The sequence below is a fragment of the Penicillium odoratum genome, assembly GCF_028828045.1.
Source record: "Penicillium odoratum strain IBT 22623 chromosome Unknown utg000001l_segment0_segment0, whole genome shotgun sequence".
In the NCBI taxonomy this organism is placed as follows: domain Eukaryota; kingdom Fungi; phylum Ascomycota; class Eurotiomycetes; order Eurotiales; family Aspergillaceae; genus Penicillium; species Penicillium odoratum.
In genome coordinates, this window is record NW_026643143.1 from 1,544,190 (window position 1) to 1,557,653 (window position 13,464).

A 13,464-nucleotide genomic window follows, 5' to 3' on the forward strand; every position below is an offset into this window, starting at 1 on the left:
TGGTGGGTTCAAGTGTAAGACGCGGGTTAAATTGGTTAGTGGAAATTCGTGTCACGCGTCGAGGTCTAAGCATTAAGGCCCCGCCTGAAGAATTCTAGTCCGCCTTACTCACATGTGCACCTCTTTTAAGTAGTGACTCTTATTGAAGATACTAGGGGTTTTCTAGGATATGGTTTGGAATTTTGTATTGTTTTAAATCGCTTAGATTGTAATTATTGTAATGCTAATGTTTAGATTAGCGGGCCAGAGCCACAAATGGGTCTCATGGTAGCTTCTCGTCACCTATATCCCGAATCTATTTAAACAGACATAGTACGCAGTACTAATCATGAATAAGATATAGAGTAAGGTGAGGAGAAGGTGATATGGTTGTTGAAGACTTCGCTCCCGAAAAAAAAACGCCTAAAACATCCCGTCCCAGTTGATGAAAGTGGTATCATGTTGAATTTTGTCTTCGCCGTAATTTGCAGGACAAGCATGCAGGTAATGAAACAAGAAAGATTGAGTTCCGAAAGGAATCAAACTTTTAAAAGGTTTTTGTCGTTTTAGATTTTATAATGCTCTATGCATGTACTTTGAGTTGTTGAAAACAAAGCAGTCTCATCACATTCGTCAATAACGTCTCCGAAGTTGCCGGACGGAGGGATCCGTTTAGAACTTCAGGACCTTAGGCTGCTCCCAGGTGAAGCTCTGGTTGGTGAAGTGACCGTTCTTGGCGGTCTGGAAGTAGATGGGCTTGGCCAGGTCCAGGTCCTTGACAATGACACCAGGGCGGAGATCGAAGTTCTTGCGGATGATCTCCACAAGCTCATCGGAAGACTTGGTGGAAGTACCGTAGGTCTCGACGAAGATGGAGAGGGGCTCGGCAACACCGATGGCGTACGACAGCTGGACGAGCGCACGACGGGCCAGCTTGGCGTTAACCAGGGACTTGGCAATCCAGCGGGCAACGTAGGCAGCGGAACGGTCGACCTTGGAGTAGTCCTTTCCGGAGAAAGCACCACCACCGTGGGCACCCCAACCACCGTAGGTGTCGACGATGATCTTACGGCCAGTCAGACCGGCGTCACCCTGGGGACCACCAATGACGAAGCGGCCAGAGGGCTGCAGGTGGTAGACAGTGCGGTCATCCAAAAGCTCAGCGGGAATGACCTTCTTGATGATCTGCTCCTTAAGGTTGGCACGGATCTCCTCAGTGGTGAGATCGTCAGTGTGCTGGGCAGAAATAACAACGGTGTCGACACGGAGGGGCTTGACAGCACCGTTGTCGTGAGCGTACTCGACAGTGACCTGGGTCTTGGTGTCGGGCAGCAACCAGGGGATGGAACCGTCCTTACGGGCGGCGGTCATGGCAGCGTTGAGCTTGTGAGAGAGGAGGACGGTGAGGGGGAGGAGCTCAGGGGTCTCATCAGTGGCATAACCGAACATGATACCCTGGTCACCGGCACCGAGCTTCTCAAGGGCATCATCGTAGTGAAGGCCTTGAGCGATATCGGGAGACTGCTGCTCAATGGCAACCAAAACGTTGCAAGTCTTGTAGTCGAAGCCCTTCTCGGAGGCATCGTAACCGATGTCCTTGATAGCGCCACGAATGATCTTCTGGTAATCCAGGTTGGCCTTGGTGGTGATCTCACCGAAGACCATAACCATACCTGGAAGAAAACATGTCAGAATGGGGGGCTCGGTCGGCAATACGATGGGGGCTATTAAAATGACACCTACCAGTCTTGGTGGCAGTCTCACAAGCGACCTTGGAGAGAGGGTCCTCCCTCAAACAGGCATCGAGGACAGCATCCGAGACCTGGTCACTATAGAAGAGGACACGGTGGTTAGAATTGCTTTTTCAAAGGGATTTCCTGTACGCCTTCAGGGGAAAATCAACTCCAGAAAAAACTCACGCAATCTTATCGGGGTGACCCTCACCGACGGACTCGGAGGTGAAAAGGAAAGTGCCAGGCTTCTGCGCAACGGAACCCATTGTGAAGGATGGTTTTTAAATTAAAGGGAAAAGAAGGAAGTTGTGAGGGAGGTGGATGAGGAAGAGAAGAAGAAAAAAAAAGAGGGAGAGGGGTTGGTATATGGGTGAGAGAGAGCGGGGCAGAAAAAAATGGGACCCGGAACCACAGAAGGAGGACAATTGACTTCGGCCTCCGACCCCTGCAATACTATTTTGTTAGTCGATAACGCCATCGGTGCATATGTTGGTCCGGGCTCAACGCTTCACCGCCCCCCCCTCAGCCTCCACAATGCAAATCATGCAAAATTAAACCAATCAAGTTTTTGAATCACTCACCGCCTGGACCCGCCCCACCGGCAGTGGAAAATTCTCAGTTACCGATAAGCAATCGATCTTCATGTTTTGAGACCTATCAACTATCACTCATCACATCCTCCATTTATCCGCTTTTATCTAATTCACCATGTCCAAATTTGGTGTCTTGGTTATGGGTCCTGCTGGGGCAGGCAAAACCACCTTCAGCAATGCCGTAATTCAACACCTCCAGAGCACTCGCCGGAGCTGTTTTTACGTTAATCTGGACCCCGCCGCTGAATCCTTCACATACCAACCGGATCTCGACATTCGAGACCTGATCACATTAGAAGATGTCATGGAGGAGCTGCAGCTCGGTCCCAACGGTGGTCTCATCTACTGCTTTGAATTCCTTCTTCAGAACCTGGAGTTCCTATCGGAGGCGCTCGAGCCGCTGAGTGAAGAATATCTCATCATTTTCGATATGCCGGGCCAAATCGAACTTTACACGCACATCCCACTCCTCCCGTCCCTTGTACAGTTCCTGTCTCGCCAGGGCCCTTTGAATATCAACCTCTGCGCGGCATACCTACTTGAAAGCACATTTGTCGTCGATAAGGCCAAATTCTTCGCTGGCACCTTGAGTGCCATGTCCGCCATGCTCATGCTGGAGATTCCACATGTTAACATTCTTAGCAAAATGGATCAGGTTCGGGACATGGTGAGCCGCCGGGAGTTGAGACGATTCACCAATGTGGACATGCAACTGTTATCGACTGAGGAGGAAGACCCGGCTGTGAGCGCCAACCCCATGGCCAAGGATGCGCTACTGAGCGGTGGCTCCTTTAAGCAGCTCAACCGAGCTGTGGCGCAATTAATTGATGACTTCAGCATGGTCTCTTTCCTACAGCTGGAGGTCCAGGATGAAGACAGCGTTGCGGGTGTCTTGAGCCATATCGATGATGCTATCCAATACCACGAAGCTCAGGAACCCAGGGAGCCCAAAGATGAACAGGAGGGGAACTTCGCGGACGAATAATAACCGCGGTCTTTTTTTTTGTTTCTTTTTCCTGTCGGTGTTTTGCGGACACCATGTAATCCCGAGACAGTGCCACACCCTCCGAGCACCGTCAGCTTATTTGTCGCCATTATACTATGGTGGCCCGAACTATGAGGATTCGGCGAAATTCATTTCGATCACCACCTCAGCGGCAACAACCTTGAAACAGATGTTTTGACTCGGTGGTGGAAACTCGATGTATTCCCGGGCGCGGGGAGAAAGACATACCCCACCACCGCATACAGCTCCCACACGAAACGCCACACCAGAGTCCCACTGTTTTAGAGGTCTCCTCACTCAAGAAGAATTAAGAAGATATGGACATGATCAGACTTAATAATACGCTAAAAACAATAAAGAAAGCTCATGAATGATGAAAACTCCCAGAACAATCAAGCACAACCGTAAACTAGCGGAAACGGTATATCTCCAAAAGTAATAGCCATAGGATCGATCCTTCATCTATGCGACCCATCTCTCATCCCCAAAAGCCCCCACGATTCCCCTGTTTCCCCGAACCCGACCCCGAGCCGGCCCCGGGCACCCAGCCTCCGGCAGGACTCCCGCTCCTAGTGTGGAAATCCTCTACAAAGCCCATCGTAACGCCCCAGAGCCAACCTAGATCCCTTCCTGCATTTTCCACGCCCACCTGATACACGTACAGGCCGAGACCAATCAACGAGCCCCAGAAGACTAGCCGGAAGGCCAACATCACCCAAAACATGACCAGGCGCCGCGCATAGTCAAGAATCTTGAGCGAGATGAACAAGATGACAACTAGCATGAACACAGAGAGAAGGTCGGGCATGGCAGCGGCACTTGTGGATGTGAGGAAGGTTGATAGCGGATCAATAATGTAGGGTTGGACATAGGCAGAGCGCAGATTGGCAAGCTGTGCTGTTACTTGGCCTTGAGTTGTGTTGCGAAGGAAGGAGATTGTAGGGTGCTGAAGAAATGATTGCAGGTTTTCTATAGATGCAGAAGCTGGTTAGAAGACGTCTTGTTTGTGCGCATCGAGCCAACCAAGGGACGGAGAGAGTAGGGTTGTTTTGTACGCTCGCTGAGCGAGCTTCAAGTTGATAATAAGTCACACGTACCTGGAAGGAGATCCATGACTTCGGATCTGTTTTAGAGGTAGTCCTTTGCTGGACTGGGTATGCGCAGTTGGATAGGAGAAAGGGAAGAATCCAGTCTTTAGAAATTTGTTCCGACTTAATCCAATCTTTGAAAGCGGCTTTGTTTGGAGTGGTGGGTCGGAAGTGATCGTTACACCTTTTCCGTGTATATTAGGAAAAGCTATCAGGTTGAATGTAGGCGATATAGCCTCAATCAATTCAAAAAAGAAGAAAGCTAGGCCTTTATTGGAATCCGTTCGTTATGCAAGGTATCGTGGGAGCTGTTGCACGCAGCAACCGCGATAACAGAATGCAAACTAAGCAAACAGGTTACGGGTATCCACTTCATATCTTTCATTGGTTCAAACGGTCTATAAGAGTGACATGCTTCTTGAACCCCTGAAGAGACCACATGGAGGTCCTAGGTATTGAAGGCAAGGTTAGCCGAATCCATTATGCCAAGATGAGACAAAGGGGGGAAAAGCCCCGCTTCGCAAGTAATATAGGAATGGGGGATCATGTAGGAGAGGAAATCCCCATTTCCAAGGAATAAGGGGAATGGAGAATGGCAGCACAGAGACGCGAAACAGTGATACGGCCCTGAAGGGTGAATAAAGGAAGAAAGCTAGCATAAAAAGGAGCATTTGAAGTAAAAGCAAGGGACTTTGGTGTTGCCTGATGTAGTGCTTATTCAGAGGCATCAGTTGCATATCTGCATTGTTATGTTCCAATACAGATAAGTCCAATGTGCATATGGTCCTCGATTAATTAAAATCTGAGGGGTTTCTAATTGACAACACGTTTGCGGTTCTTCCCCTGGACATTTGGAGACTTCAGGTTTATGTACAGATATTCCCAATCTTCAAACGACAGTCATGCTCGTTGAGTCTCGGGGTAGAAAGCTAGAACGCTCATGACGTATATAATGCATCCTTAATTCCTTCATTTCATAGTGCTATCCACCAACTCGCGATAGATCCTCTTCAAGTCGGCAATATCAGCTTCAAGTTCTTCGACTTGTTCACTCTTCTCGCCCAGCATCTCGAGGGTAGTCTGGTATCGCTGGTCGATCTCCGTAAGCCTTGCCTCGAGTTCCTGCACGCGAGAGTCCGAGGTCTTCTTTTCCTCTAACTCACGCATGAGGTCCACAACTTGCTGTCTGGATTCATCGCGCTGGGCGGTCACACGGGCAAGCTCGTCCTTGGACCCGGCACGTTCGCTTTCCAAGCGGCGAACAGTAGCACTCATGCGCTCGACTAGCTGCACTGATGGGCCTGCGCCTACAGTTGACTCGGAAATGATATCGTTGATCCCGCGAGATGGTGCTGCCTGTGTACCACCATACATGGATGGAGTGATCGGGGTGGCAGGGCTGAAAAATTCATCCGGTTCGAATGTGATTGAAGGCGTCTCCATGATGGTGCTGGTGTTGATTGGGGGAGGAGAGAGCGTCCCTTGATTGATTGAGGCTGGGTAAGAGTTCTGGCGCGGTGGTGTGCCAATATCAGGCGAGGCTGTGGGCATGGTGGATGAACGACGGCTAGAAGGACGATAGTCATATAGACCAGATGGAACGGTGTCGAGATTGCTCGACCGACGTAATGACTGGACAGGTGATACACCTCGAGGGTGTTGCAAGTTGTTGACCTGCTCCCGCCATTTGATCCGTTCCTCTTCCAATTTCTGTGCCCATGACGCATCACACGCCTTCTTTTGCTCCACAATGTCTGTTTGGGTGGTAGCAAGGTCTTCAACCGCCTTATCCAGCTTCTGTTGCAATTTCTGCAGATCTTGCATACATTCTTCAAGTTTGTTCTCCACCTCTTGCTCAGACTCTTTGGCAGCTTCGACCTCTTCTTCCAGCTTCTTGGTTTTGAGGTTCTTGGGATTCATCAGCTTCGGTTAAAATCGGCATTTTAGGAAGTATAGACTTACCAACTCCCGTATCTTCTTCCGCAAATCACCTTCTTTTCGGCCTAGGTCATCTCGTTCTTTCTCAACATTGGCCAACCGAGAAAGCAAAGAACCCTCTAGAGAATGCCAATTCTCACTGGCAACTGAATATTGAGTCTGCAAAGTCTCAATTTGTCGCAGAAGCTTGGCCTGAGTCTCTCCGGTTGCCCCAGAGGATGCCTCTTCTGCCCGAGTCCGAAGACTTTCCATCTTGCTTTCCAGGACTGATTGCTCGCCCTTCAGCTCCGCCTCAAGCATCCGTGCACGTTCTTTCTCTTGATCCAGTTTCTCCTTCAGTTCAGAGATCTCCTTCTTCCTCTTCTCCTCGCTGATATCGCGTTCGATCTTTGCGTTCGTTAGTTCCTCCTCTAATTCATTGGCTTTACGCTTCTCATGATCCAATGCCTCAGAATTAGCTTTAGCCTCGGAGGCTTCAGCACGCGCAAGAGCTCGACTCAACTGTGCCTTCATCTCAGTGACAGTCTGACTAAGGGCGTTTCGCTCATTTAACACGGCGTCAAAGTCTTTGGTGGATTTTGTCTGTGATGACAAGGATTCGATTGCTCTCTTCTCTGCAGCCTCGGCTCGTTTCGCTCTGGCTTCCGAGTTGGCGAAATCCCGTTCTAACTTATCGTTTCTTTTCTTCATATCTGTCTGTTCCTTGGTGCTGTCAACAAGCTGCTGGCGGAGCTTCTTGATGACGGTACGATGATCCATCTCAGACTTTGAAAGCTTCTGTCCCTCCTCGAGGAGCAATGCAATCTTTTCGTCTTTTTCTAGCAGCTGTTTCTTGATACTACCTGGTGAAGCACTGGCAGCAGCATACTTGGCCGATTCGGCAGCTTCCTTGGCAAGATATTTGAGTTTTGACTGCAGTGCGTCGATACGTTCAATATATCCGTGTATCTCCTCTTGTCTTTCCGATTCGGCAGTTTGCTCATCACTGGGTTCATCATCTGCCGGCAGGTCCACGCTTATTCGTGTGCTGTCTACCGAGGGACTAATGACAGATTCCCCGGTCACTTGAGATTCTGTCGGGTTCTCAGTGGTTTTTTCCAAGTTTGCTGGTCGCTCTACCACGTCGCCCATCGGCAGCGATTCTCCAGCATTTATTTCTGTAGAATTTCGTATTGATGTTCCGGAGTCATGACTGAATCTCGGCATATTTGCTTCCGGATTGGTCTCTTCTTCGGTATGCGACGGACTCTTAAGACCATCAGTGATCTCCGCGGATGATGCTAGAGTGGAATCGATGTCCATGCTCCGTCGCATATCATTGCTCGGCCGGGGGCTAGCAGCTGGCGAAGAGCGACTTGGTGAAGACTGTGTGTTCCGATTTGCCGTATTCGATTTGACCATGGCACGCGCCAATCGCTCTTGGAGTCGATCATTCCTTCGTGCATTTGAGGAGCTACGAGATATCGCTGTAAGGTTGAGTTAGTCAAGTTCGCACTCAATTGCAATCTAAGGTGTCCTACAGCCAGCCGGAGACCTTGTTAATGGAGTGTTTTTGGTCTCATTCTCCTGGGATTTCGCATTCGCAGCCGCGTTTTTCTGTCTCTCCTCTTCATCCAACAAAATATGGTCCAACCGAGATTCGACACCTGCGACTGCCTGCTGAAAGAACGACCCCACTCCCCATTTGGTTTTGGATGGATTTTGAGAATCCTGCGCCATTTTATCAGATACGTAGGGCGATGCGACTCGGGTTACTGGGCTGTGAACGCCTTCTGTTCAATTTGCATGAGTTCGGTGGGGGCTGCGCCTGGACAACGGCTCGTTGCATTCGATTCGGAGAGTGAAATGGTAGATTGATCACGCGGTGGTTCACTCCGTTGACAGAGATGTAGGCGACTGGCTTCCAGCCGGGAAATAAAGGGCTGGGAGGTGTTGTTGTAGGACTCGAAGTTGTAGTTAGAAGTACAAGGCAACGACCACGTTGCCAAAATGACGTCGCACGAAGTGCGCGAGTCAAAGAGAACGGTAGAAATTAATCTCACGTCAATGTTATAGCCACTAGCGAGTAGCAAAAGGCAAAGATGGGGAGGGGAAGAGGAAGGCTCACGGAAATGAAACGATTAACCCCGATCCGTTGGGATGGACTTGTCGGTCTTGGCAGAAGCTACCGTCATCTCCCCAAGCTTCTCCCTCCTCCGACTTGGATAAACCTCCCCCTCCTTCATTATCTACCCCAGTTTCCCCCCTCTTCCTCAGGGGATTTGATTCATCATGTCGTTGGATCCACCCACTTACCTCAGCTCCCTTCAAAACAACATTCGGGCTCGGCCAATTCCTTGGGAGGGTGCCGTCCGAGCGGGCAACATCACCGATGACCACCTGAAGAAGATCAAGGCCGTGGACAAGGTGCGCAAAGAGCAGCGCATCCAGACAATAGAGGCAGATCTCTCAGGCTATACAAGCTTGCTTGCTGGTGGTTCACAAGGCAAAAGTGTGTTGGAGTCAGCTTCCCGCAGGACAGATATCGTGCAATACATCTTGGTGCTGGCGTCGGATTTGATTCTGGGTATGTGGCTGACTGAGGATTGCCATACCCCGGAATGAATTACTGATCTATGTAACTATATATACAGACGTTCCCTCGCTGGCCGATGTGCTCGTTTCTCACCCTGAACCCTACAAGCCATTCCTACCGTTCTTGCATCAATCCTCAAATGCCGAGGATCCCATCCCGCTGCTCACATCGACCTTTCTCACGGCTCTCGTGTCGCACAGCCTTGTCAGCTCATCCAAGCCTGCCCCCCGCGATGACGAAGCTCTTCCCCAGCTATACCTTTACCTATCTACCCTGACCAAGAACCAAGACAGCGGGCTGCAGGACATTGGTGTTCAGGGATTCTCGGAGCTGCTTCGGAAGAAGCGTTCGCGCGAGATCTTCTGGAACCACCGGAAAGAAACTTTAGATCCCCTGATTGATACTCTTCGTGCCGCGGCAGGCACTAAGGAAACTGCCCCTGCAGGAACCAGTACACGTGGCACCGACTCCGGTCTGGAAAAAGGCGTTGGTCTCCAGCTACTTTACCGAGTACTTCTCGTAGTATGGCAGCTCACATTTGAAAGTGAACTGGTTGGCGAGGAATTGCAAGAGTAAGCACCAACAACTTCTCCACAGGACAACTGAGGTGTGACCAGCTGCTTACCCTTTCTAGGAACTATGAGATCATTCAACTCTACACTCAACTCCTGGCTATCTCACAGAAGGAAAAGACTATCCGACTGCTTCTTGCAACCTTGCTCAATCTGCTTTCCAATAACCGGACGACCTTGCTCCCTGCTGCCGTCTTCGTCCGCCTACCCGCTCAACTCACCAAACTATCTGGACGCCATTTGACCGATGATGACCTTGTCGAAGACCTCCAAGCCCTATCTACTATGCTGGACGAGTACACCAAAACCCAAACTACATTCGATGAATATGCCGCGGAAGTCCAGTCCGGTCATTTGCGCTGGTCGCCTCCGCACAAGAACCCCACGTTCTGGAAAGATAATGCCCGTCGGATCTTGGAGGAGTCCAACGCGGCGCTGCCTAAGAAGCTCGCTGAGATCATGTCCCAACCCTGGGAGAATGACAAGCAGGTCTTGGCCATTGCCTGTAATGATGTTGGCCATTTGGTGAAGGAGCTACCCGAAAAGCGTACACAATTGGAACGGCTTGGTCTGAAGGCTCGAGTGATGGAGTTGATGGCAGATCAGGATGAGTCAGTGCGATGGGAGAGTTTGCGCGCTGTCGGCGAGTGGCTGCGATACACCTTTGAGTAGAAGATCAAGGGTTTACTGTCTCCTTTTAGGGATTTTGAGGTTATTCCATGTGGGATGAACATATAAACTTTTTCTCTGCTTCTTTTGGCATGTACTGTTTACTCTGCCATAGTGCATATCTCATATCTCATACTCGTGTCTCAGGACCAGAATTATTTTCCTTTACCATATCCAAGTTCTGAACTGATAAAACCCGCTGATCTGTGGATCCCCCACTCGGAACTGGCCCGCTACTCAACATATCTCTCGCGCGATCCCCAAAGCCAAAAGCCAGAATCCATGAAATCTCAATGGGTTTTCATGAAAGCAAAGTTTAACTTGAAGTTAATCCAATAACGTCGTCCCTCTTTCTCCTGAGCTTTATTCCTTTGAAATCCCTCGAACTTCTCACGCGCGGGTTCTCGGAGATCTTGCACTTCCCCGCAGAATTTCTTCTCTAGGAACCACACCACTCTCCACTCCACTCAGCACCCATGTCGAGATCCTTTAACGGCTGCACAAGATGTAAAGCGCGGCGCCAAAAATGTGACGAGCAGAGACCGACTTGTGGCCGCTGCTCGACCGCGGGCGTGCAGTGCAAGTATGCAATGCAGCTGCAGTGGGGAGGGCGGGCTTTTTCACGATCGCGATTCGGCGCCTGCGTAGACACTGGCGGCATGCAAAGACTCGGTATGTATGGGACGAGGAATCCAAGGACTTAGTGACAATAACTTCGTGCTGACTCGAGACTAGAATACTCACCAGGAGAATTTATCTACACTACCAAATCCAAGTCCAAGTCAGCCCAGGCCGTACCATCAGATCTCGCTTTGACACAACCCGTCGATCCCTTCTCATTCCTCTCGCCCGATCAGAGAGCGCTGCTTCACCACTTCATTAATGATGCGTCCCAGATTACAGCTTGCCACTCCGGTATGCAGCAGGATATCTGCCGCATGCTCGTGCCAATGGCTCTACAAACCCCGTCCTTACTCCACGCCACCACTGCCCTTTCAGCGATCCATCTACAAGCCCTACATAACCAGTCTGAGAACGTGAAAACGGCGCCCGATATCGCCCGTTATATGGCGCTAAGTTTGGAGCATTTCCGCATGGAATTGCAAAATCCCTCGGCCAAGGGCTCGGAGGCATTAGTGGCGACTGCACGAACACTCTGCTTAGCAGAGATTCATTCCGGTGCAATGAACCCAAATTCCTGGAGAGCACACATTGAAGGCGCGAGGGCCTTAATGAAGACCTCGGATCGAAGAGGAGATAATACGCTTTCATCTGCACATGGGTTCCGCCGATATCTAGATCGCTGGTATTGGTCGATCGTATCACTCACAGCGCTGACAGGCAATGGCCCACCCATCGGCGACAATTCAGACTTTGCACCCTTTGACACGGCTCAGGATTCCCCGGACTATTTGGATGACTACTGGGGGTTCACGGTTGATTTGGCAGCAATCTTCCGCCAGATCGGTGCAGCTGCCTGGCGCAAGCTCGAAGCCGAGAGGGGTGCGCAGGGCTTTATTGAAGGGGAGATTGATAGCAATGTCGAGGATGAAGCTGCGTTGCTGGAGATGTCAGTGCGACAGCTCATGGACCGAGAAGCCGGATCACAGCCGTCACTATACCCCGACGTGGCGGAGGGCTTGACAGCAGAGAGTATACAACAACTTGCGCTCTGTAATGAAGCGTTCCAGCATAGTGCTCTTATACAGATTCATAGACGACTCCGCAAAACACCGACCACTTCGATCTATGTACAGCAGTCTGTCCAACGAATTCTGGAGTGCACGGCCCAGATCGGACCGTCTTCTGGTCTAAGTCCATGGGTTATGCTTACGACTCCGATCTTTATTGCGGGCTGTGAAGCGCGAGGGGAGGATCGCGATACGGTGCGACATCTACTCACATCTTTACACGACACTGTGCGTATTCCGAATGTACTACAGTCTTTGAAGTTCCTTGAGCAATATTGGGCCAATCAGCTCAGTGAGGATGAGGATTGGAGCCATTTCCTTGGTATGTTCCCTTCTCACACAGACAAAGTCTTTTTCTGTTTTCTGTTTTCTGTTTCTGACTTCTAGTCCAGATCGTATGAGATTTGACTTCATTCCTTATTAGCGTTGAGGGAAGTTCTCCGATATGTGTCATGTGCAACGAGCAATGTTCTTTTATGTGGGTTAAGGTTATGTGAATGTTTTAGTATGTTATATCCCACTTTCTGGTGTCAATAAGCTTCGGTTTTGGGGGGACTATATCACCGGGGCGTTTCAGTTTGTGGAATCGTGGTTGTCTTGAGCAATGCACTACGTTTGTGGAATTATCTGAGGTACGCCTCTGGTCTCTTTATACAATACAGTTTCTAAATTTAGCTATTGCGTATATTCTACCCAGATGCATCTCGCCTGTTCTAGACCTCATGGGTGCTAAAAAGGGGGTTCGATGTTGATGCACGTCTTTTGTCCAGGGGTTCTCGATTTTTGCACAAGGCTGGTGTACCAAGTATAAATAGACATGAGTGGAGCCACGTCGCATATTTTGACAGCAATAGAAACCGCTAGGGAGTCAAAAAGTTCCACCTTGATACTTATATTGAGAATCATTGACACAGAAATGACGAAACTTGAAACAAATTGGTCGAAGCGCCCGTGCTGGCTTTCGAGTTCGCAATGTGGCGGGGACATATTCAGCAGTAAGGAGGTCATCCAGGAGCTAGACCTGGGCTATGGATCCAGCTCTGCTTCAAGATCTTCAATATCCAGACCTTTACATGTTCGGAATGTTTAGTGTTCCACTGGGTGTCTGGTAATGTATCAAATATTTACGATGCGTCCTTTTCTAGGAGAAGTTGGTTTCAGTATAGCTCCATAGGGTCCAGTACCGTCTAATTGTAACCTAGCAATTGCTACATAGCTTGTTCCAGTTAAACAAGATCCAGTACGTATACCTGTGGTGGATATTCATAATTATCGGAAAGTGACTGGATGGGCATAGCACAACGCCTTGTCTATAGTTAGTCAGCGGCCATGACAGGGCAAGACATAGGAGACCCTTCAGAACAGCCCTACTAGACCCTGGCAAGCCACATGTTTAACAATAGAACCAGCCACCACACGTTCAACCTCGACTATCAGTTCCTCAAACCGCCAGGTGGGACTGTGTAACCCAGGATAGCCCAAAGTGCTGTATCATATTCTTTTTCCAGTCTTCCACAAAGTGGATACACCAATTTGGACCCATATCGCTAAGACCAAAGCGAGCAATGAAAAAGAAAAAAGAAAAGAAGCTAGCTATTTTAGTTCCAGACCTAGTCTGAA

At 49.7% G+C, this 13,464-nt stretch overlaps 6 protein-coding genes across 6 annotated transcripts; 3 read left to right on the plus strand and 3 right to left on the minus strand.

Moving 5' to 3' along the window:
• Positions 1-651: 651 nt before the first annotated feature.
• Positions 652-1,978, minus strand: N7520_000570 (S-adenosylmethionine synthetase; the record flags this gene model as incomplete). The annotated part of the gene is made up of 3 exons (XM_057134505.1): positions 652-1,652; positions 1,723-1,808; positions 1,899-1,978. The coding sequence occupies 3 exons, from the start codon at positions 1,976-1,978 to the stop codon at positions 652-654; spliced, it is 1,167 nt and encodes a 388-aa protein (XP_057000441.1).
• A 442-nt stretch (positions 1,979-2,420) lies between these two features.
• On the plus strand, positions 2,421-3,290 carry N7520_000571 (putative signal sequence-binding GTPase GPN3; the record flags this gene model as incomplete). Its single annotated transcript, XM_057134506.1, has 1 exon — positions 2,421-3,290. One exon carries the CDS (start codon positions 2,421-2,423, stop codon positions 3,288-3,290), a length of 870 nt encoding a protein of 289 aa, XP_057000442.1.
• Positions 3,291-3,789: 499 nt separating this feature from the next.
• On the minus strand, positions 3,790-4,424 carry N7520_000572 (Apq12 family protein; the record flags this gene model as incomplete). Its single annotated transcript, XM_057134507.1, has 2 exons — positions 3,790-4,280; positions 4,409-4,424. The coding sequence occupies 2 exons, from the start codon at positions 4,422-4,424 to the stop codon at positions 3,790-3,792; spliced, it is 507 nt and encodes a 168-aa protein (XP_057000443.1).
• A 944-nt stretch (positions 4,425-5,368) lies between these two features.
• N7520_000573 (M protein repeat protein) lies at positions 5,369-8,056 on the minus strand (the record flags this gene model as incomplete). Its single annotated transcript, XM_057134508.1, has 3 exons — positions 5,369-6,307; positions 6,362-7,803; positions 7,858-8,056. 3 exons carry the CDS (start codon positions 8,054-8,056, stop codon positions 5,369-5,371), a joined length of 2,580 nt encoding a protein of 859 aa, XP_057000444.1.
• Positions 8,057-8,608: 552 nt separating this feature from the next.
• On the plus strand, positions 8,609-10,156 carry N7520_000574 (H(+)-transporting V1 sector ATPase subunit H; the record flags this gene model as incomplete). Its single annotated transcript, XM_057134509.1, has 3 exons — positions 8,609-8,903; positions 8,971-9,484; positions 9,547-10,156. 3 exons carry the CDS (start codon positions 8,609-8,611, stop codon positions 10,154-10,156), a joined length of 1,419 nt encoding a protein of 472 aa, XP_057000445.1.
• Positions 10,157-10,629: 473 nt separating this feature from the next.
• N7520_000575 (Zn(II)2Cys6 transcription factor) lies at positions 10,630-12,245 on the plus strand (the record flags this gene model as incomplete). Its single annotated transcript, XM_057134510.1, has 3 exons — positions 10,630-10,825; positions 10,889-12,166; positions 12,232-12,245. The coding sequence occupies 3 exons, from the start codon at positions 10,630-10,632 to the stop codon at positions 12,243-12,245; spliced, it is 1,488 nt and encodes a 495-aa protein (XP_057000446.1).
• Positions 12,246-13,464: the final 1,219 nt, after the last annotated feature.